Source organism: Alosa pseudoharengus, unplaced genomic scaffold, assembly GCF_046254945.1.
Source record: "Alosa pseudoharengus isolate Yale_2024_CS ecotype anadromous, Long Island Sound unplaced genomic scaffold, YU_APseudo_1.1 YU_APseudo_1.1_scf_3, whole genome shotgun sequence".
In the NCBI taxonomy this organism is placed as follows: domain Eukaryota; kingdom Metazoa; phylum Chordata; class Actinopteri; order Clupeiformes; family Clupeidae; genus Alosa; species Alosa pseudoharengus.
In genome coordinates, this window is record NW_027468718.1 from 24,886,645 (window position 1) to 24,908,993 (window position 22,349).

Consider the following 22,349-nt stretch of genomic DNA (forward strand, 5'->3'; position numbering starts at 1 on the left):
GTGTAGAACTGTACTATTTCTAAAAATATATTTTTATCAAGATAATTTAGAAAATTCAAATGAAGACTAAAATAGACTACAGAATGAGTCACAGTCACGTACACATAAAATACCAGCATTCCTTAAGGGATTTGTCTTTACACAGTGCAGGTTTCTCTCAACTGCAAATGCATTTCAAAGGAAGAACTCTCTTTTTGACACTGAAAGCCCTCTCTCTGACACCGCCTTGAACTTTCACATGTTGCGGATTAGTGGTGATGAAGTGAGACACCTGTGGCCACTCATAAAGCAGCAACCACGTGCCACTGAACTGACCTTGATTTACAGCAAGACATCTCCATTCCACTTGGACCATAAGTACATCATATGTACTGATAGATATACAACGGTCAAGACGGCATTGCGCCAACCCTCCGGACAGTGCTTTCACACGTCAGCACATTGGGGGCAGTTCATCTACGCACGCTGTCCAAACTGTACAAAGGTGCATACTACAACACTGATGATATAACACTGGTGTCTGTTCACAATCACATGTACAATCAGCTGTAAATCTTGGGTGAAATGAGTTGCCCAAAACAGTTGGCAAAACAGTTAGTGGGCCTAGCTGTCATCAAAAAGTGCATTAGGACTCGGAGCAATACAACAGTACAGTATTTAAGAACAAAATAAGGAATCTCATAGATGCCTTTACTTATCTTGACAGCAATGTTAGTTGCCAATGGATATAGATGAAATAAGTCTTAAGTAGATTGTAGTTCTGTGATTGTGATTTCACACAATACAACACAGTGTTTACAATAAGGCCAAAACTAGATGACATGAAGTAGACACTAATGGGAGAACTGGGCCTTGTCTGCAGGGCCATGGGTTTAAACTTTTCTTGGCTCAAGCACCTTCCCTAATGTGTTTGGTTAGAATGAGTTCCTTCTCAATTACCTGAATAACTGTCTCTATTGGGAGTCCCAGGAATGACAGGCCTAAGTCTGGCCTTGTCTGAGATTGAACAGGGAAATATTCAAAACACTGCTTTTCTCCCTTACTTATCATCATGGTCTCATTGATTATGGGGCCTTGAAGACTTTGCTTACAGCTGAAATTTTGACATAACAATACATTTGATTATCAGACATTTACAGTCAGATTAACACAAACAGTAAGTAAAGTATCTTAAATGAGAACATAAAAAATAGTGAAAATACATTTATTTTTCAAACATGAGCATTATTTGATAATTTAATGAGTTGAAAATTATGACGACTAATCTATGCAAATTCTATAGAGAAAACAACACAAATAAGGCTAATTTATTAAACTAATCTCCATATATTATTTAAAATGATGTCATCATGTGTTGGACAGGGTCACAAGAGCCTCCTCGTCCGTCTCAGGGACTTTGGACAAGAGATGGAAAAATGGCCGTCCATGGATGCAGGACTGGGCTTCTTCTCCAAGCTGTTCTCGCATTCGACTTAGTGTGTTCTCTACATCATCTCGAGATTGATTTAAGGGCAGCTGTCTGACCATCCGCACGGCTTCCCCCTTCAACACACACAGAACAAAGAAAAATATCCGAATAAAAATAAAAATAAAACATGCCTGAGTTTTTTTGAGTGCATACGCTAAACAGAAAGCTTGAGGATGATGAGGAGAACATTCTGAATTTGACAAGAGTACTGGATTACGATCACGCACGGCACCTTTAACAAGAGTACTGGATTAAGTGACATGACACTGTCATGAACGTGTCATAAACAAGTCATAAACTTTCTGACATAACGCTTCTGTTATTAAGTGACATTCAGTTTTTGTCATAACAATTTGGGGTTAGGATTAGGGTTAGGTTTAGGGTTTGGGTTAGATTTAGGGTTAGAGGTTAGGATTAGGGTTTGGGTTCATGTGTCATAACAGTGTCATGTCACTCTTATGTCAAAACAAAAAACAAAGTTATCAGAGATTCCAAACCTCAAGATAGCGCGTGGCTTTCAGCGGTCTGCACTGACGCACAGTTTCAGCCTGTCGATCCTTCACCGCTGTCAAAATTTCCCTCAGGTCGGCGATGCCGAAGAAAGGCATGCAATCAGCCATGCTCGCCACTTCCATGTGCCTCTCGGTGGATGACAAGCCTGGCCAATACAAACTGGGATTCATATACTCTAGGTACAACAGCTATCTCCAGGAAAAGATAATAAATAAATATTGTGATTTACACCCTCTGGTAGGGGACCAAGTCAAACAAACCATGCTGCAAATTACGCACTAAATAACGGTCACAATAACTTGGGAGGCTGCAGAGGAAATATGAAGAGGAAGAGATTTGCAGGAGATAATTTAATGACCATGTGGATCACCATGGGAATCTCATCACATGAAAATGAGCAGAAAAGCCATTATAAACCAGTGGATATATGATACTTCTGTTTGAAAGTGTTATGGGACTAGTGCATCACAGTGGAAATGCTATGTCCAAAGCAAATCACATCACACACAATAACACAAGCTTACATGTAACACTGAAAAAAATATTTATGCAATTTACAACTCATACAGCTCACCTTCTTGGCAATATATAATCTCTATAATCACTAGTGCCAATACATCCACAGGAAAAACTGTTATACGCTAAGGCACCAGTGCCGGCTTTGCACACTGACTGCGCTGTTGTGACACACATAATATTGGATGTTGTTGAACATCTTAGTTGGATCTCTCCCACCTCCCATGGGCAGGCCATGCCCTCCTGCCCTCGCCATGGTGCAAACCCACTGAGCTGGATAACTACACTGGCAGGGAGCCTCTTTCAGCCCAAGTGCCCAGACCGGACCAACCTCACGGTGGGCTGACGGTTAGGTTCAGGGGGTGCCGTGTGACCCTTGAGGAGCAAGGAGGTCATGCCATCTCACGACATGTTGTAGAGGGAGGGGGAACAGAATTTCAAAATCATGGTCAAGACCACATTCTCTTGTACTGAGAAATTAAAGGTGACAGCTGTAGTCAAAGACTATCAGAATGGGTATGCAGGGCACCAACATGAGGGTGGGGGCAACTTACAAATACTAACTTCTATAGCAAATAACAGGCTCTCTTGTGCCTCGCCATCGTCAATACAAACATACATGCTGTTCCATAGGTTGGAAATATGGTGTTTTCTTCTGCCCTGGCTTGTTAAACACTGTCACAGCAGCACTGTCAGAAGCAATTGACCTTAATCCTGTTATTCAGGCGGTGATGTTTGACATTGCAAAATTATTTGTGAACTGTGCAATTAATGAAGTCCCAATGTGCCCAACCTTTGTCAAATCAAATTAGACAACTTGTGAGGCCTTTAAACAGCATGAACTAAGGAATTGCAGCGCCACATTTTCTCAGGGGAAATTGCGGTAAATACTTATGACTGGAAATGACTGAATGAAGCTGGTAAATTATGAAAAAAAGAAAAAAGAAAATCAGGTCAGTCAGTGTCAGTGTATCTTGGCCTTCTCAAAGCCAGAAATGAAAGTCACCCAAATCATGTACTGTTAATAGCATGTTAACATGATACCATGATTGGATGTATAGGAATGTATATTTTAAGTAATATATAAAGACCATATCTAATATTTAAACATACTTAAATATTGGTGTCTGGAAAAAAAAGTTTCCAACCTGAAGGGAATTGTCTCGTAACATACCTGGAGAGAGCCTGATCTGAAATCCGTTTGCCACTAGCCTGGGATCAGAGAAGTAGGTTGTACCGTTCAGCTCTTGTTGTCCTTTCCTCATGTCATAGAGGACATCCATGCACTCTGATCCACCCAGCACACTGGCAAAGGACAGAGCACAGCATTTAATTTCATATCAGTGTATTTTTACATAAGACACATGTCTTTGGTGTGTCAGTGTCAGAAAAGAAACAGCTATGACTGTTAAGTACTAAGATTTCAAAATATGAATTAATCACTTTCCACATATTCCACTGTTAGGTGGGAAACTTGAGTGATACGTTACCCATCTGTTAACTGTATAGGGGTCTGCAGGCACGCTGCTGGAAGTATATTATTCTCCAGAAGTCTTTTAAACAGCAAGGCCTCCTCCACCCGAAATGGATTTAACAACATGAGCTCCCTGCCACATAAAACGACCCAGGCGCAGTGAGAAGCCAAGCGGTTTACAAGCCTGAGGCCCTGTGGGCCGGAGCCACTCTGGGACGACAGGAGGTTAAGCCTGCGCTTGAGGGCAGCTAGGCAGAACGGGAGGGGCTTGGAGACCTTTGCTGGGGCACTTTTTTTCACCGGCTGAGAGGAGAAGAGTTTGTCAAGGAGCTGCTGGTTGGAGAGCGGAGCCTTGCGCTTCAGGCCTTGGGGCTTGCTGACCGGGGAGTCCACTGCTGACTGCAGCCGTTTGCCATCTCTAGCCGGCGTCTGCCCCTCTTCGGCACGCAGTTTTTGTAGGTTGTATACGTCGACAGCCTTTTTGGCTTTCTCCTCATACCTGCAATAACAGGCAAAAGGCATGGGGATGAGTTATCCTGTTCACTTCCTATTATGAAATACGCAGACAGTTGGTTTTATACCAATTAATAAGGCAAGTGCTCCACTGAGTATCTGCTTTTTCTGCTTCAGGTATGAACATCGAGAACCAATTACTCTGCAGGCCTAGTGGAGTCTGGTTTACTGAGGAGGTCAGCAGTTGTGACTAATTAAATATGCTCAATTCACATAAGGAACCTTGATTTCATTTCCTTTAGTGAATCTAAGTGGCACTTTGGGAGTGGCTATAAATCACTGCATAAAAAAACGTGCCGAAACTGGCAAGATAAAAACCATCTGCTACCTGTGACCAGATGGGGGTGGGGGAGTAAGTGGAGAGACAGCTTACACTAAATCCCTGCAATGCAATTCTGAACTTCCGACGGAAGGCGCTTCACTCTGCCATCACGTAACATCTGCACCATACATACCCCACCACATAGGTGGATGTGCTTCTGCACCATACGTACCACACCACATAGGTGGATGTGCTTCTGCACTATAAGTACCACACCACATAGGTGGATGTGCTTCTGCACCATACGTACCACACCACATAGGTGGATGTGCTTCTGCACTATAAGTACCACACCAAATAGGTGGATGTGCTTCTGCACCATACGTACCACACCACATAGGTGGATGTGCTTCTGCACCATACGTACCACACCACATAGGTGGATGTGCTTCTGCACCATACAGACCACACCACATAGGTGGATGTGCTTCTGCACCATACAGACCACACCACATAGGTGGATGTGCTTCTGCACTATAAGTACCACACCACATAGGTGGATGTGCTTCTGCACCATACGTACCACACCACATAGGTGGATGTGCTTCTGCACCATAAGTACCAGACCACATAGGTGGATGTGCTTCTGCACCATACGTACCACACCACATAGGTGGATGTGCTTCTGCACCATAAGTACCACACCACATAGGTGGATGTGCTTCTGCAGAACTGAAAGCCTGCAAGTTCAGAGATCTGCATTCAATTTCTCAGTGAAGTTACAAACATAATGCTCAACATATTGGGAATGGGAGGACATTTCTCAAGGAGAGGCATTTATAGTTTTCACAGACATTAAAGTTTTCTATTTTATGCCAAATTCTTTATGTATGAAGGCAAGTGTACACTTAAATCTGAATTATCAGCGACCCTAGAATTTAACCTTGGGAAACACCACATGTTAAAGAAAGGTATGCTATTTGAGGACATTAATATTGTGAAACGGCTGATAACCAGCTTCTCATAGCTGCTGGGTAAAAGTCCGAAAAGCTGCAAAACATAAGCCTTTTCAGTTATGTGACAATAAACTGTTAGTTTCCTGTATAACCCTACAAAAACTACATTGGCTAGAGGCTGATGTTTAATAAACTACAGGGAGAATTAGACTAACACTAACATTAGACAAGGTTTGTCCTTCCAGCAAAACTGCTATCTAGATCATGCACCATTGCTACATTCTTCAGTTAAAAATAATTTAGCTCCAATATTTCATGTTACCTCATGTCCTGAACAGGAAGTTCTGATTTGAAATAGTTTAAAAGGGAAATGCACTGAAGGTGATATGTTAATCATGAAGGACTTGCAGATAAAAGGCCACACATGCAATGATGAACAAAAGTAGCACAAGGTCTTACGGCAAAAATCACATCACATTGGCAGTAGTGGCTCGCATGACCACATTCGAAATTGCAAATACAATGCAAATTCTAGAAATACCTGCATAGCGTCAATTAAGCCAACAGCACAAGCCCACCAGTATTGCGCCCAACCATTCTCACCTAGAATCTGGGGGAACTAAATCTTTGGGTAATGGTGTGCTGCTTAAAACAGGATTTTGCTCACACTGAGAATTAAAATCAATCCATTCATACAGAGAGTGCTTTAAGTTAAGCAGACACAGGGACAGTGACGGCTCAAGACAATAACAGTAGTCCACACAGTGGATGAAGCACAATGGAAAGCAAGCTACAAATCTTCTCAACTCCTGCCCATGCTTAGAACAACTTTCCTTTGCACACTTGTGTGAAAGGCCATGTGGGGAGCGCTGTTTGTATTGCAAGCCTGGAATTCATAACGAGGATCAAACACACATAAACCAAGCAATAAGAATGCAATGCTCCCTTGGTGTGGGTACTTTGGAAGAGTACCAAGTTCATATAGCGTTGCTGGAGTAAGGCCAGATTTTTTTTATTGCGGTATCTGACCATGACAAGGAGTGTGCGCATGCATTCACACACACATGCATCACATACAAAATAAAGACTGAGAAAGGTGGTGAAAAAAAACGAGGCTGTGATATATAACTACAGGCACATGTTACATGATTTCACGTAAAAGGGATTCCTAGAAGTGCCGTGCAACTTAACAGGGGTGGCAAAATATATCCCATATTTGCGTAGCCTTACTTCAACACCAACACACAGGGGGATTCTAAACAGATGTCTTTTTCCATAAGCTCAACCATCCTTAAGTGCGACCAGCAACACCAGTGATACACTTTTTCCATCCTTTCAATTACTCTAAATAGGTATGAAGTACGTATCTGCAATTTACTTGGGGGGAGTTGACCACTCCCTAGGAAGGGGTAATGGTTAGATTCCATTCCACAGAGACAACCATGTGTATTGCTCCTTTTACTGGGCTATATCTGGTGTTTAGTTAGCAACAGCCAAGAAAATACAGGTCAATCCATCAAAAAAGTGGAAATATCCGACGAATGACTGATTAGAAAACTGTCAAGTGAATTTTCAACCGTATGAAATTCACAGTTATACATCATTTTGGAGTTAATATCACCTTTGTTGTCATGTCACGCACAACAACCTTCTGGTGCTATAAATACATAACATACTTTGGAAAATAGAGAGGTATTTTGCAGGACCTTCCATTTACAGTGGAAAATATTGACCATCTCACCAAGTAATCAAACACAGTTGCCTGGAAAATGAAAACATAGTTTCAAATCAACAATTCTCCATCTGGGTAGCAACACGAACAGGCCAGGAGGATTTTCCACGTCGTATTTTATACATGCAAGTGGCAGGTCGATTTTTTTAACCAAATGAATCACAACAACTGGAAACTGCTGCTTCAAGGGTGAAGGTCTGGAAACTCACTTCTTCCTGTCTTCCTCCCCAAGGCTTTCCCATCTCTCTTTAACAGCAGTGGTGACATCCTGCACACCGGCTCCTGGGTCCTCCTGAAGGATGGACACTCTGCAATCCCGCTCGAACAGGGCACGGGCAGACAGGGGCTGACGCACGGGGCGGGAGCCGATCAGTTCGTAGGCCGTTGGCTTGGGCATTCTGGCCACAATGACATTTGACAGCTTCTTGGACGGGCTACTCCTGCATTTGTCTATGGTTTCTGGGACTCCCCGGGGCTCGGATGGGACGTGCAGCTTCACGGGCTCCAAACAACCACCGGTGACCGGATCCGTCAGGCCCCGGCCCCTGCTCCAGCTCTCTGCAGAGATGCTGCAGTCTGCACTGGGTGTGACCGCAAACAAGTCAGCACTCTCCTTCCCACCATCTTTTGTGTCCCCTGTGCTTAAACAGTCGTCATCTAGCAAGGAACCGTTGACGTGACTCAAGTCAAACAAGCTCTTATTGATTATCCAGTCCTCTGATGAAGATGAAGAGCTGGTCTGGTTTAAAGATGTGTTACTGGCTGGATCACCTGTCTTTGTTGCGATAGTTCTGAACAAATCTACGTCAGAGCAGTCTAACGGGGTTTGAGGCGAGACCGCAGCGTTGTGACTGAGTACATCCTGTGCATCAGCATCATTAGTCCGTGTGTTACCAGGAAGCTGCTGGTGTGTTGCTAAGGCCCCAGAGGCTGAGCCATCTCCTGTCACCTCACAGCTGACAGAGCCTTCAGCGTCTGCCAAAGGACCGTAGAGTGAACCCAACATGGACTCCACAGCAGCCAACACTGCTTCCTAGGAAAAGCAAAAGAAAATGGTCTGCTCATTGTACTGCACATTACGTGTGAAAATATTGATCATTTAAATGAACAAAGATAAGCTATGCTAAATAATGTACACATTTGACAGCCAACATTTCACCTTGTTTTGAAGCATAACTTGAGTTTTGTCAGGAGTGAGGTTGACATCAACCGCGGATGAAGGGACCATAATGTTCATCATTAGGATAGGGTAGCGACGGCAAGACGGATCTCTACTACAGAACTGCTTAACCAGCTGTGAATGTCAATAAGAGAGATCAGCTTATTACAATAAGTCAATAAAAATGTATGATGAAAATCAATGAAATTAGGAAAAACTTAAGCAATGGTTCTTAATGTAATCCCAGTTCAGTAAGTAAGGAAGGACTGTTGTAGATTGTTGCTCAGCAGTCATTGTTCTGAATAAGTTCTACAACAATTGCAATTTTTTTTATATTACCTTTTGATACATTCACCCATTAAACTTTGGGCTGCTTAACCAGAGAATGAACATGTACATGAAATATTATGTGTAATCTTGAGAAAAATTGCAAGTTTTGTAAGAATGAATATGTACCTTAATACTAAACAATCAGTGACACTGGTGTACAACAAAACATGTGGGAATCCCAATATTGCAGTTTTTGATTGTAATAACAAATTACTAATTCATCATACCTTCATAATGTCTTTGTGATGAACTGGACGGTTATTTACAAAGACAAAAGTTCTGTCCGGATTACTGGAGCTTGCTGAGGCATAGTCAGAGTCTGGCTTTGGGAAAAATCCCTCGATTGAAATCTGTTTTAAAAAAAAGCATACAAGTAAAGGCCTACACTGACAAATTAAACTGGCATGAGTCCTTTCATCTGGGATCATTTAAACGAACTGAGATCCAATAATTTATTATTCATTAAGAGGTACAACAGTTCTCAGATTGAAACACATGCTGTACTAAAAATAGAAATAACCAAGGTGTGTAACGACACACATAAGATTTCCTCAAAACAAACAAATGACTCGTTGTTTGTTTACCCATTTCACCAATTTAGCAACAAATCACATTCTTGGTGAACAATCATAACAGATTTGACACGGTTTTACTGCACCATGGGCCCAGGCTGCTAAGATGTGAAATGAAAACAGTTTCTGTTGGCGCTGGGTTGTACACACCAGTACATGCCCAAAACACAAAATGGCTACAAATTACTCAGAGCGCTCCCTTACGCTGTAAACTTTGGGTACAATTTTGAATTAACAAGCGCAGCAGGCGGAGGGCCAAGGGACATTTTAATTGGAAGCTTTGACAAAGTCTCTAATTGCTGTGATTGTGACTTTCACAATACCAGTGTTGCGTTACATACAGTTTGCCATTACGACATATGTCAATTAGAGCAGCAAAGGTGATCCTAAGCCCTGAAAATGAGGCTCTGAATGAGGCCTATTATTCCACAGACAGTTCACCCCAAGACCTAATGGGCCACATAGGTCGTAATGTTTGCTACTAAACCCACTTTGTGTTGCTGAACAAGCACTACTCTCGAGCTGTTTCTCAGCACGGCTGACCATGCAGATGGTTAACACAAGTGCCCCCTCCACACCCCCCTACGCCAAAACATTCACATTGGCATTTCAGTTAGTAATGGATGCATGCAAGCATAAACATACGAAAAAACGAATCAATCAGTGAATGAAAATCTAAAGTGACGAGCAAAAAACAAAAGACAGGACAGATTTTGCAATGTCTTTGCATAGCAACGGAAGCAGATCAGGTAGTCCGCACAGGACGACCTAGTTTAATGAAACGCAGCAGGGCTGATGGGAAGAACACCTTTCCCCATTGACCTCCCTGCGAAGGCTCCCGTGCTCCTGGGCCGCCCAAGCCCCGGCTCACGTGTCGTTTCCAGGAGGTGCGGGGGAGAGCCATGTTTTGGCATGGTGTGGGAGCTGACGGGAGAGCAGCTCACCGGCTAATGACTGATTGCTCAAACAGACATCTGCAGCCATGAAATATCATACCATAAATTAGCATCTCACTCTCTCCCTCCCCCTCTATTGTGGACATTCTAAGAATTTATTAATAGGGGGCCGATATGCATCCTCCTCTGGCATCCTTCTCCGGAGACGCGGCCAAACGCAGCTCTAGTTATGTATACAATACAGCCTCCCTATAGGAGACCCAACAGTATAGTATAGTATAATATAGTATAGGATAGTAGAGTAGAGTAGAGTAGAGTATAGTATAGTATAGTATAGTATAGTATAGTATAGTATAGTATAGTATGGGTGATCAGACTGTATGATTCACATAATGATTTCCAAAATCACTGATACACACACAGTAGTACAGTAGTTGAGCTGACTTTCATTGATTGCTTGCAATTAGTGACACTTTTTCCACGAAAAATCATTTAGGGGCAGCTGTCTATGATTTGTTTAAAAACAAATGTTTTACAAGGTCAATGTGCTTATATAATTCAATTCTAATTTAGAATTTAGGTAGTTTTAGAATGAGCTAAATCTACCTAACAACCTTACATCCATTAACTGAAATTACATAACTGGGTGTAAATGTTGGCACCCATCTTTCTCACTTAGGAAAGCATGAAGCAAGAATAATGCTTCACTTGACAGAAATGCTGTGATGAAGTGATTTCATTATAAAGCCACATTAAACTAATGAATATGGGACAAATATATTATTTGTTAATCCATAATTAATATTGTTCATAAGCGCTTAATTGCATGCCCATATGGAATAAGCATTAATCAATGCATGTGTTAACTACTCCCTTTGCATTATTTAGCGTTTGTAACCCATCTCTCATTTGCCTTGAAACTCATGATCACCAAATGAGTCCATGAGAACTATGATAGCCGTGTCAAAAGCAATGTCACTGCTGAAGGGCTGGAGCGGAGCGGCGCTGTATGCACGAGCTGAGTTCATGCTGAGGGCTGAAGCCTGGCCAACTGCTAAAGTAGGTGTCAAACTTCAGCACACATTGTTCCAGAGATCCACAGCTCATGCATCCTCTGACTAAAGGAACACTTCCTCCACTCAGTGGTCACTAAGGTCTGGTGAGGGAAATAGGCACGCGGGGAGATCGTCCACTGCTGAAGGGATGAAAAGTCAAGTCAATGATGCTGGCCTTGACTTGAGAAAACAAACAACTCCAATCTCAACAACAAACAATGTATAGAGGGGTGAGGCAAAGGGGAAATGTGTGTCCAAGGGAATATATGTGCTGGTAGAAAGCACACTACACCTGCCGAGACCAAGCACTGGCATTCCTTCCAGCACTCAATTACTATCACTCCACTGCCTCTTCCTTGAGCACGAAGAAAGACATTCCTCCCTTCATATGTGAATGAATGGGGGAAAAGTGTGGGAAAAGGACAGGAAAAAAAAGACAAAAAAATTTAACTGGCCTCCTTCTAACAGATTGAACAGTCCCCGCTGAACAGTCCCCGCTTTCAGCCATTTTGCCCTTGCACAATAACGGACCTGCGCATATACGGCAGCATGTGGCCAAACATGCGCTCTGGGGTCTGCTGCGTGCACTCGGAATCTTCTGGAAGAATAATTGGTGCCAGCTCAGTGTGGGGTGTGGCTCGATGCCAGTGAAGGCCAGTCATGTCCCTCTGATGCGCTCTGGCCGCATGCGTGGCAAGCCGTGCCATCCTCTCTAACTCGCCGTGCGGGCTTTTGACGTATTCTGTCACATGGCCAACAGTCCACAATACCGATCCAATTTCATAGGCACCCGTGCCAGACTGTTTAAATCCTCTCTTTTTGCCTAATGGACTACACGACAAGATAAAGAATGTTGTGCATAGTGTGCACAATGCACACACAATCATAACTTGATTGTAACAAGAGACCATGAGTCTAAAAAGATCAATATTATAAAAAAAAATTGACAATATTAGCCATTTGCTATTACCAGTTCATTCATTTTTCAAAGATAATAGTAATGGCATTCTCCTCATTTGTGAATATCTACTGTGCATTAATAAGAATGCACATTGCACTGATTACTACGCCCCGCGTGCAGAATGCTGCAGGGTGACGGGAAACTTCTGGAACGGTCGAGGTGATGCTCTCCATCCTAATCCGAGCAGACCCTCCACGGGACTTCAGCCTGCGGTGAGGTTCCTACAACTTTTACACTGAGGGCAACGGCAAGAAAACGCTGAGTCAGTCATGTAAAAGTAATCGCCGTGGAATGCACTTCAAGGGAAATAAGAGGAAACAGCACTCCAGGGACAGAGAAAACTGTTAAAGCATTACATTGAACACAGGCCTTGAATTTAGCAAATTGTCATGCAGCCAAGGATGTTTCAATAGTATGTCCAGGCTTCACCTACAGCTTACTTGGAATGGTTTCAAATAACGTTGCAAATCATTAGCAGCAGCAGCAGCATTAAATGGCATGCTGTTTATGATGTAGTCCATGGCCTAAGCCCCATCTCAGTCACTATGCAGTGCACACTGACCTGTAGAGGAATGTGTACAAAACTCAGGGGCTCAGTAAACCTCTAGTCTAATGTTCAGTACTGTACTTTCTATGCATCCACTATAAGAATTTTAGGAATTCCGGTCCCATTATGTGCGGGCCATATCAAACAAATATGCCTGGATTTCCTTAGCACTTTACTGACCTCTGGATGCTCCTGGCGATGTTGGAGTGGGAACATGTTGGCCATGAGAGCCGCTCCAATCACAGCCATGAGGGCCGCTCGGTGATCCGACACCCTGGACTTCTGCCAAACCACGACCTGAAACAACATGGTAAAACAGGTCAAGTTATTTTCTCCCATCCTAAAATAGGAGCACCTGTGGGATAATGTGCCCACAAACAGATACTCATCACTAATCAGATATCCTCAATGGAGAAATTACCCTCTCGAGTCATTTTAATGGGCATAAGAGCAGGCAAAAATGACACTGCCTGCATTGTGGATGGTCTGGGGATTTAAATGAAATCATAAGGAACAGAGAGAATGACATTTCTGTGAGATCACAAAACAAGCCTTGTTCATGCAGAACTGTTGCAATGATTTTGCAAAAGAAGACAGCTCAACTCAAAGTTAATTAGACATTTACACCTGAATCTTTAACTTTTGACTTATTGCTAATATCCTCATGCTTGTTAGCAGGATATCACAAAAGTAAGGTAAGGTGACATGTTTGGGGTGTGTGTGTGTGTGTGTGTGTGTGTGTGTGTGTGTGTGTGTGTGTGTGTGTATGTGCAACTAGTTCATTTGAAAACAGGATGCACATATTGACACCTGTGGCTTTGCTTCATGTTCGCTTTTCCACCAGTAAGCACTTCCCGGGTGTGGATTTCTGGGTGCGTGCTGTTTGCAGCACACACCTCTGCTATGAAACATACAATTTGGTAGCAGTAAAGAGATCACTCTAGTAAACAGCCCTAGGAGAACCCATGAAATCTGAGTGGGAGACAAAGTGCAAAGTTCGTGATACGGGATACGGCTGCAAGTGCTGATGGGACAAAAAGCAGGCGTGCTCCTCCCCTATGATGAACGAATGAATTAAACGAAAAAGGATTTCATTTCATCAGAGTGCACTTAGGCCTGGCACTCTCGCCCTTCCAAATATCTCCCATAGCTTTACCTACCTATGCCCCTGCAGTCCATGGGCTGGCAAAACACATGCACAGAGAAAGTGCACACAACAACATTGCTGCATTCACAGTTGCTCTTGTGCTGTTTGGAGTATAGCGAGGAAAAACTGTCAGGTATTTAAGGGTAAACTTCCGGCAAGCCAGCCCAACAGCAGGAGTGATGGTCTATTGGGCTACATGCTGAAGAGGGAAGTTCGCACGCGTGCTGATCGAATTAGGGAACACCGAGAGCCCGCGAGGCCAATTCCCAGAGGGGGCGAACTCTCCTCCGTAGATTCACGTCTTAACGCTCTCCTTCCTGGAAAGCCGTGATTAATGGTGGAAAAATTCCATGTCTCTGCAGGTGCTGGTCAGGTTTCAAACTATGTCTTGGCACGTGGACAGTCTGTGTGTTATATTAGATTGCTCTGAAGGTCTATTCCTTACACCACTCTCAAAAGATCTTTTTCAGAGGTTGACAATACTAGACAAATATGCAAAGGTGCGCCCAATCTTCTGATGCTAACCATGTCAGTCTCTTACACCCATGGGAGACAAGATTATGATGAGCATGAAGAGGAAGATTGATGCACAGAAACTCTCAATCTCAAAATCTCCAAATAGATGGGAACCAACCATGTTGCTATATAGTCTGACACATCTTGCAGCAGTTGATTCTATGTTGTGTCAAGATCCCAGCATTCAATCTATGAAGCCATTTGTGGACTCACAGAGACACCTGGTGGCCCACAGTTTGACCACACACTGAAATATATTTCCACAGATGTCTATAACATGGCGAGCTCAGATGCTCCACACAATCAGGGGTGTAAACAACTCAGACAGGTGAAAAGAGCTGACATGTGGCATGTGTGCCATCCTACCTTGTTGTGAGCGAAGGTTATTCTCAGCTCAGGCTTGACCACAGCATAGGCCATGAGCAGATCCTGGACTTTCTTCAGCTCCTCTTTGCATTTCTTTGTGTTTGAGTAGTACTGTCTTCTCACGGGGAGGTTCTTAAACAGTTTAAGAGCACACACGGTTGTCCCTGAAGTGGAGGGAGAAGCGATGTCATTAAATGTATGACACTGTCAGTGCTGCTAATAACTATGGACTAAATTCCCTGCTGACCTTGGCCAAGATGTGATGGCTTCTGGGAGACGATATGCCCTGTGAGGTTCAGTGTATATTGCGTGCTGAAGTCCTCCTCTGCTGTCTTGGTTGTAACAACAACCTGATTGACAGATCCAGTGAGTCCATCAATGGCAAAATCAAATAAAATCTGTTAAAATAACACACATCTGAGATCAAAGAAAGCTGCCTCCTCACCTCTGACACAGCACATATGGATCCAAGCGCCTCTCCTCTGAATCCATACGTCTCCAGGTGCATGAGGTCATCGTGGCTGGAGATCTTTGAGGTATAGTGTTTCACTGCCATGACTGTCGTGTCAGCAGCTTTGATCCCTGAACCATTATCTCTCACCTCAATGCGATCCAGTCCATAATTTTCCTATGAATCGAACAAGTCAGTTATTAAGTTTAAAAGACAAGTTCTGACATCTGAAAACAGTCTACATGTCAAATAATAATACAACAGAACTACAATCACACTCCACCTTAGTTATCACGTTACTACACCTGAAAAAAAGTTTGAGCCTATATCAGTAATCAATTCTTTAAAGTTTTACCAGGACTCATAATAGCTTAAAATAACAATACCTCTAACGTTATAGGCAAAGCTAGATTTTTAGAAAAACGGCACGGGTAAACTAAACTTAAACCAGAGGGACACCTTTTGGGGGAGAACATTTTCTGAGGACCCCTCATAATCATAACAATTAAGCATGCATTGGTATTCTCTGAAGTTGTGGCCAAGTCCACTATCCCGTGTTTTCTGGAAGGTCTTTTGTCAATTTTGGATTTTGCATCACTGGACAACATGGACTGACTCAAACATTTACATTACACATTCATCAGCTAGCAAATAAGCAGGAGTAGGAATGGTTCATCATGACCTGAGTGAAGTTTCTCTTAAATGTTAATATGCAGGGCTGTACAGTGATTTATTTATGTAGCACAAGCGGAACCCCTTGGCTATAGGTCGCAGACCCTACTTTGAGATCCACTGCTCTAAACCACTGGACCTGGCCACAACTTCAGAGAATACAAATGGCATGCTTAATTCTTATGATTATGAGGGGGTCCTCAGAACATTGTCTACCCCAAAAGGGATCCTTGGCTTGGAACTAAAGAAAATGAGAACCCTTGCTAAGAACCAATTTCAGCCTAAAGTGACACCAGTGAAAAAGTGTTTTGGATGGTTGTGAATGCTTGTATCATTACCAGTTTAACGTCGATGCTTGTTGAACCTGCATCCAGTGAGTTCTCAATCAGCTCCTTGACGACACTCACAATAGATGTAATGACTTGAGAACTTGACAGCAAGCGGACTGTCTCTGCTGGAAGTTGCTTCATTGTGTCGCACACCTGGAATAACATTACCATACGTTAACACACAATTATGACTTACTTTGACGCACATATAATAAAGTTAGACCTATTCTGCAGTGCAAATGAGCCATGACGTAATGCCAACTTGCAGTGAGTATCTGGCGGGAGGTTCGAGCATTCTCATCAGCATCAGCAAGGGCTAGCTCGCAACTAGCAGTCAACTAAACTGCTAACGTTATAGCCTTAAATCAACATTCAACACATTCATATTCCATAATCCCCCTTCCTACAGTTACTCAGTATAGCTGTCAACGTTGTTTCTAGTTATCTGATGTTAACCAAATGCTGGTCAAGTAAATTACACAACACGAAATTGCGTTTTACCTACCTGACAGTCATCTAAGGTTAGCAACTTAGTGATGATGGTGATGATTAGGTTGAAACGAACATACAGTACTTATCCAAACAGGTTTAATTTAAATCGTAGGTTAACGTCGACACCAGATTTTATCTTATTTAAAATGCGATATTCTGCTTGATGAGAGAAAAAGCTAATGCTTATTACAGTAACATTCGCGGCTTCTGTGTAGGCCTATTTGCAATTTGTTCTTCTATAACATTCTAGTCAAGTTGATAGTACCAGCTAGCACCGCTGTCACGCTCATACGCTAGCTGGGTCGCGGCAAAATCAAAACACTAGCGCGGAATAAGTACTTCCGTTAAGGTCTTTACAAGACATGTCAAAATAGCAGTCCTATGTTTTCTTAAAAAAACATAGTACAAAATAATACTAAAAAATCTGCATATGGTTGAACAAAACACGCAAGGCAAGGAGTGTGCGTTTCAGTGTAGCTATCAAAAAGGCTATAGAACAAAAGTCAATAAAGTTTAATAAAAGTCCCCAAGTCAACATCTTTCTGACTTGCATGAATTGACAGTAAACATCCATGTGGGTTGGTCACTTTTAAACATTGCACTAACAAAGATTTTATGGAGTCTGCGAAATAATAGTCTTCCCCAAAAATTCCGGACTGAAAATATGTGACCTATAGGCTACACACTATGTACCACATGGGGGCAGTGTTGTCCAAATAAAGTGAACCTTTTAGAATGTTTTCTTTGGGTTTATGCCTTAACCTACTTTAGTGTGGGTTTAATTGCTGCCGAATATTTATAAAAAGATAATGTGCGTCATGTAAGTCTGTGATCTTTGTGACAAATTTAAAGCCTCTTACTTGCAAATGTGAAGGCCCATATGTTTTAGTGCTCTCTTGAGAAATAAAAACGTTATTCTGGGAACGCTTAGCTAATCTAATATCAGATAGATGAATGCACTTAAAGATAAAAAAAATAAAATAAATAATAGAGTTTAACAGCAATATAGCCTACCTACAATCTGAACAGGTGCATGCCAGGACGCATTATGTGGGTTACAACGTTTCTCTGTGTAGAGAACACAGATGTAGGTTGACGTAGGCTATGGATACTGCTCTCTTCAGTTATCCCACAAGTTCAAGTCCTGAAACATCTGTGGTCATTTGGTGCGGCAGGCGAGATGACAGGAGGACCTCAGACACGTTTGGTGATCCGGAGAGATTACTGCTTGCTGTCTTATCAAAAGTAACCCAAATGTAGACGTTTGGATTTTATGACTTGGATACGTTAGCCTACTGTGATGTTTCTATTTTAATGTTTTTATTCCAACGATCAAATCTCTTCCAAACAGTCAATGCGAAGGTACGTGGGCTATTTGACCAATCTTGTCTAACGATGCATTTTATGCCAAGAAATAATATTTTAGATATAGGCTATGTCTACAATTATTGAATTCATTAAGTGAGAATATTTACATGCTCGTTTGGCTAGGGTATATACCCAAACTAGCAATAGGTCAATGTTTTGACGTCGTAGGCTACATAATATTTAAATGACCATAGACTTTAGTGTAATTTAGTGTCATTTAGTTTTGACCTTGACAAGATGTTAGTGCCCATTTTGTTGTTTCCGCAATTGTCTGTCAACAAACAATGAGGAATCAGTTGCAATGTCAGAACAATTCATAATTAATTAACCCCACAGGCGCACACTTTACTATTTACATTGATATACTCTCAGGACAGGCTAGACTACTCTCTATATATCTATTTAGCCATTTATGCAAATCGTTTACGAATGAAAGTCTGCTCAATTAAAGTGATATTATAAGCACTTAGTTCTAAAACCTAAACAAGAGGTCAGTCCGGATGTCTTGACGCACGGGCGCGTCCATGTTTACCTTTACTGGCGACCGCCTGGTGCAAGACTGCCAGCTAGCTAGGCTCACTGTACTGGCATACCTGATTAATGATTATTTGGGTATAGCCAGACAACGTGTCTGCTTTCACAATGCGCGCAGTGAATGTGAGCTTGGCATACCCAGTATATATTTTTGAATCCGGCGTAAACCATTTGGATATTACTTTTATCTATTTAATGCCTGTGCATTGAAATTATTGCATTTCATTTTGCTCAGACTAGTAGTAGAACATCTCATATGGAGAGTTAAAAAACAAAAGAGATGTGTGTTGATATGCTTAATCTGTAATCAATTTGTAATTACATGCCTGATTTAGAACAAAACACGCAAGACTTATATGAATAATCAACCAGTTGCACCCTCTGTAAAGTAAACTGAGTTTACAAGCCAGTCTACATTAGGGAACATGGGCCTTGGAGGAATGGTCATCTCCTCTCTCCCTTTTTCTGTTTCTCTCCAGAGGCCTTTTAGAGAGGGAGTCTACCAGACCATGAGGGGTCCCACGAGCAGGGCTCTTTGTCTGGACTCTTTCTGCATCCCTCTTCTTGGACTAGCATCCTCCTCGTAGCCCAGCGTAGGCCGGTACCAAGCACGGGAAGAACAAACACACAGATCGCCCTCCTCCTGCTCCCTCTAACCCCACCCGCCTCCCACTTCCAGACACCCAATGCTACATTATTTATATCATGGGATGCGTCAAATCGAAGAAGAGCGACCCCACTCAGAATGCGAACTCTGTGGAGAGGGTGGATGGCAAGGTGGGGATGCAAGGTGGAGAGAGGACCGTCCTGGTGGATTCAGAGACGGGGCCCGCACAGGATTCGCCGCGGGTCAACCCAGTCCTGCTGGACTATGCCCAGCGCCTCTCCGAGGAGATAGTCACCCGTGCCGTGCAGCAGTGGGCGGAAGTGGACAGCCGGTACAGTGACATCCCCTACATAGAGTGTGATGTGCCATGACGACACCAGGCCCTCCGAAATGGACACACGTGGAATTTCGGGGAGACAGGGTAACGGAGGGATGGGAAATGCCACATCACAGACCCTTGGATGGGAATGTGACAGCTGTCCTGTTAGGGAGAGGATTTTCACAGCTCAACATAAGAGGGGAACACTCAAAAGTGAGGAAAGGGCTTGTGTGCTTGTGGGCAGAGGAAACAGCTTCTCTGCTATGGCTGCGTTCAGCCCATTCCTTTCATTGTGTGTCTTCTGGAACTGTCTGAAGTTGCCTGCCTGGCTGTCTGTTGACCATGACAAATAGACATCGCAGGGCAGCTTATCTTTCATGCTCTCATGACACCAGCGTGGAGGGTCACCTCACTTCACTGCTTCTGCTTCTTGGCTTGGCTCTCATTGGCTGTTGCACCTCATTCCACTCGCCCTCGCAGATAAGTCTTGGCCTTTAATTGTCAGATGAGGAAACACAGTTGGAGGCTCAACTCAGCTTTCATGTTTTATCAGTCTGTTCTGTCAGTGTGTAGAATGTCCATTTGGGTCAACAGATACAATTACATGCACACACACACACACACGCATACACACACACACACACACACACACACACACACACACACACACACACACACACACACACACACACACACACACACACACACACACACACACACACACACACACACACACACACACTCCCATCCCATTCATCCTCTTTCCATCTGCTTACCAAGACACAGCAACAGAAGGTTCATGGTTTCTCAGTAATGGGGTCTTTGGGGATTTGCTGTGGACTTGTGAACTACAGACATTTATTACCTTGCCAGGTCCTCTGTCAAACTCAGTTATCGTCCTTGTGGGTGGAGATAGGAGGTGGTAAATCACTATGACCAAAAAGCAAACTCGCAAATCACGGTTTGCCACGGTTACAACATGCCACTGTGCTTTGTTGAGGGAAGATGTCCTTGTGGACATAAAGCTGTTGGCTGTACAGTATATTGTTTGTTGCGATCACTCAAATGACTTGTTTCTTTTTGACTCATCTGATCTGCAATTGCTGTTGTTCAGCTGTGGTGGTGATGGAGACATTACCCTCCTCAGTTGTTACCCTCGGAGCATTGCTGCTGCTGCTGCTGCAACCAATATGCAACTCGTACAGTATGCAGGGCCATGGCATTTCAGAGAATTTATGTCACCTTAAAATAGCCCACATGCTATTTAAATTCTACAAGCCACACTTGGGGGACCAGTGAACATGTTTAGATATAAGTTACATAACATGCCAGTGCCCTTAATGAATGGTGAAACAAGCACAAACACACCAAGTTGTGTGGTCTGGTACACAGCTGCTGCCAGTCCACGTGTACTTAGCATTCAAGTGCAGAGGGCAAATACGGAGATGTCACTGTTTGCCAGCCAGTGCTGAAAGCCCTTTAAAGCTAACTTGTCTCAACAGACTGGTGTGTCGAAAAGGAATACTGCCAACAGTGTATTTTTGGTGAGAGGTAGAATATTGTATAGTGTAAAAGGGAACAATCTTGAAGAAAAATAAAAACCAATTATCCTATTTAATAAATGTTAAATGTGTTATTATATCCGAGGCCTTTCTGCACACTATGCAGCAAATATGCTTGTTCTAAATAAACAGACGCTCAGCTCTACTAAAAGCAACAAGAGAGCTACTGCATGACAGCTGCTCATACCAGGAGAAAGATTTAACCAACCCAGGCAAAACAACTAAAATTCTTTACATATTTTGCAATGAGAAGCATTATTATTTGTTATGTGCAAATGGAAGATAACAGTGTATTTGCTGTTCTGTAACTAGCCAAAAACTGTTGAGCATTCCAGTTTGAACACTGTGTAAATAGGTGCTATACACTCACACGGTACAATGAATATCACAGCGTGTTGAGCAACATATCTGACTGATTTTAGCTCATGGCTGTACTAAGGAAAGACTTGAGGTATTTGCATACATCCTCCCTGTTATTTTGGTCTTCTTCAGGTTCAGTCTACCTTTGTACACCAAATGTCACATTGAGTGACATTGCATATGCGGCCCCATATTGATCTCTCTCAAGGTCCTGGCCATTTGATTACCCAACTGGTGCTGACCAGACTCCTGACCGAGGAGAAACTCTAGAGGGTTTCTCAGACTGTTGTTTCCATTTGTAGCATAACATCCATAAAGATGGCTATTACTTGTCTTTGGCCAAACCACAGCCATGGATATCTGTAAATAATTCCAGAGGAGAAACGATGCAGAGCCAATAAACCTGAAATAAATGCATTTCTCTGACTTTCGAATTCTATTTATTATTTCTTCTAAATGTTACTAGGACAGAATCAAATAATTGCATTCTCTGAGGTATTTTGTGTCTCATATGCTAACCTTCAATGTAAACAAACACATACAGCAATGTCATATGGCTTTGGTTCCCACAGAGATCTCAGGGGTAGAAACGGCAGGTTAATTCCTCCACCAGCAGGGCCAAAGAAAGGCCATCACAATCATTAAATCGACTCCTATCTTGCTGCTCAAAGG

General features: G+C 42.7%; 2 protein-coding genes across 2 annotated transcripts; one reads left to right on the top strand and one right to left on the bottom strand.

Moving 5' to 3' along the window:
* Window positions 1-1,233: 1,233 nt before the first annotated feature.
* On the bottom strand, window positions 1,234-17,205 carry pms1 (PMS1 homolog 1, mismatch repair system component). The gene is made up of 13 exons (XM_076263697.1): window positions 16,941-17,205; window positions 16,445-16,588; window positions 15,429-15,611; window positions 15,231-15,333; window positions 14,984-15,147; window positions 13,135-13,251; window positions 9,151-9,273; window positions 8,594-8,728; window positions 7,644-8,467; window positions 3,988-4,470; window positions 3,672-3,802; window positions 1,966-2,126; window positions 1,234-1,542 (listed from the first exon to the last, which is right to left on the bottom strand). The coding sequence occupies exons 2-13, from the start codon at window positions 16,574-16,576 to the stop codon at window positions 1,348-1,350; spliced, it is 2,751 nt and encodes a 916-aa protein (XP_076119812.1). The 5' UTR covers window positions 16,577-16,588; window positions 16,941-17,205; the 3' UTR covers window positions 1,234-1,347.
* Window positions 17,206-18,095: 890 nt separating this feature from the next.
* On the top strand, window positions 18,096-21,437 carry akap19 (A-kinase anchoring protein 19). Its single transcript, XM_076263696.1, has 2 exons — window positions 18,096-18,289; window positions 19,309-21,437. Exon 2 carries the CDS (start codon window positions 19,535-19,537, stop codon window positions 19,805-19,807), a length of 273 nt encoding a protein of 90 aa, XP_076119811.1. The 5' UTR covers window positions 18,096-18,289; window positions 19,309-19,534; the 3' UTR covers window positions 19,808-21,437.
* Window positions 21,438-22,349: the final 912 nt, after the last annotated feature.

Excerpts from the sequence above, each read along its gene's own strand:
- pms1 (XM_076263697.1), bottom strand. The coding sequence starts at position 16,576 with ATGAAGCAACTTCCAGCAGAGACAGTCCGCTTGCTGTCAAGTTCTCAA. Across the intron at positions 8,729-9,150 it reads ATCACAAAGACATTATGAAG|CTGGTTAAGCAGTTCTGTAG; the intron begins GTATGATGAATT and ends TGACATTCACAG. Across the intron at positions 1,543-1,965 it reads AAGCCACGCGCTATCTTGAG|GGGGAAGCCGTGCGGATGGT; the intron begins GTTTGGAATCTC and ends TGTGTGTTGAAG.
- akap19 (XM_076263696.1), top strand. The coding sequence starts at position 19,535 with ATGGGATGCGTCAAATCGAAGAAGAGCGACCCCACTCAGAATGCGAAC.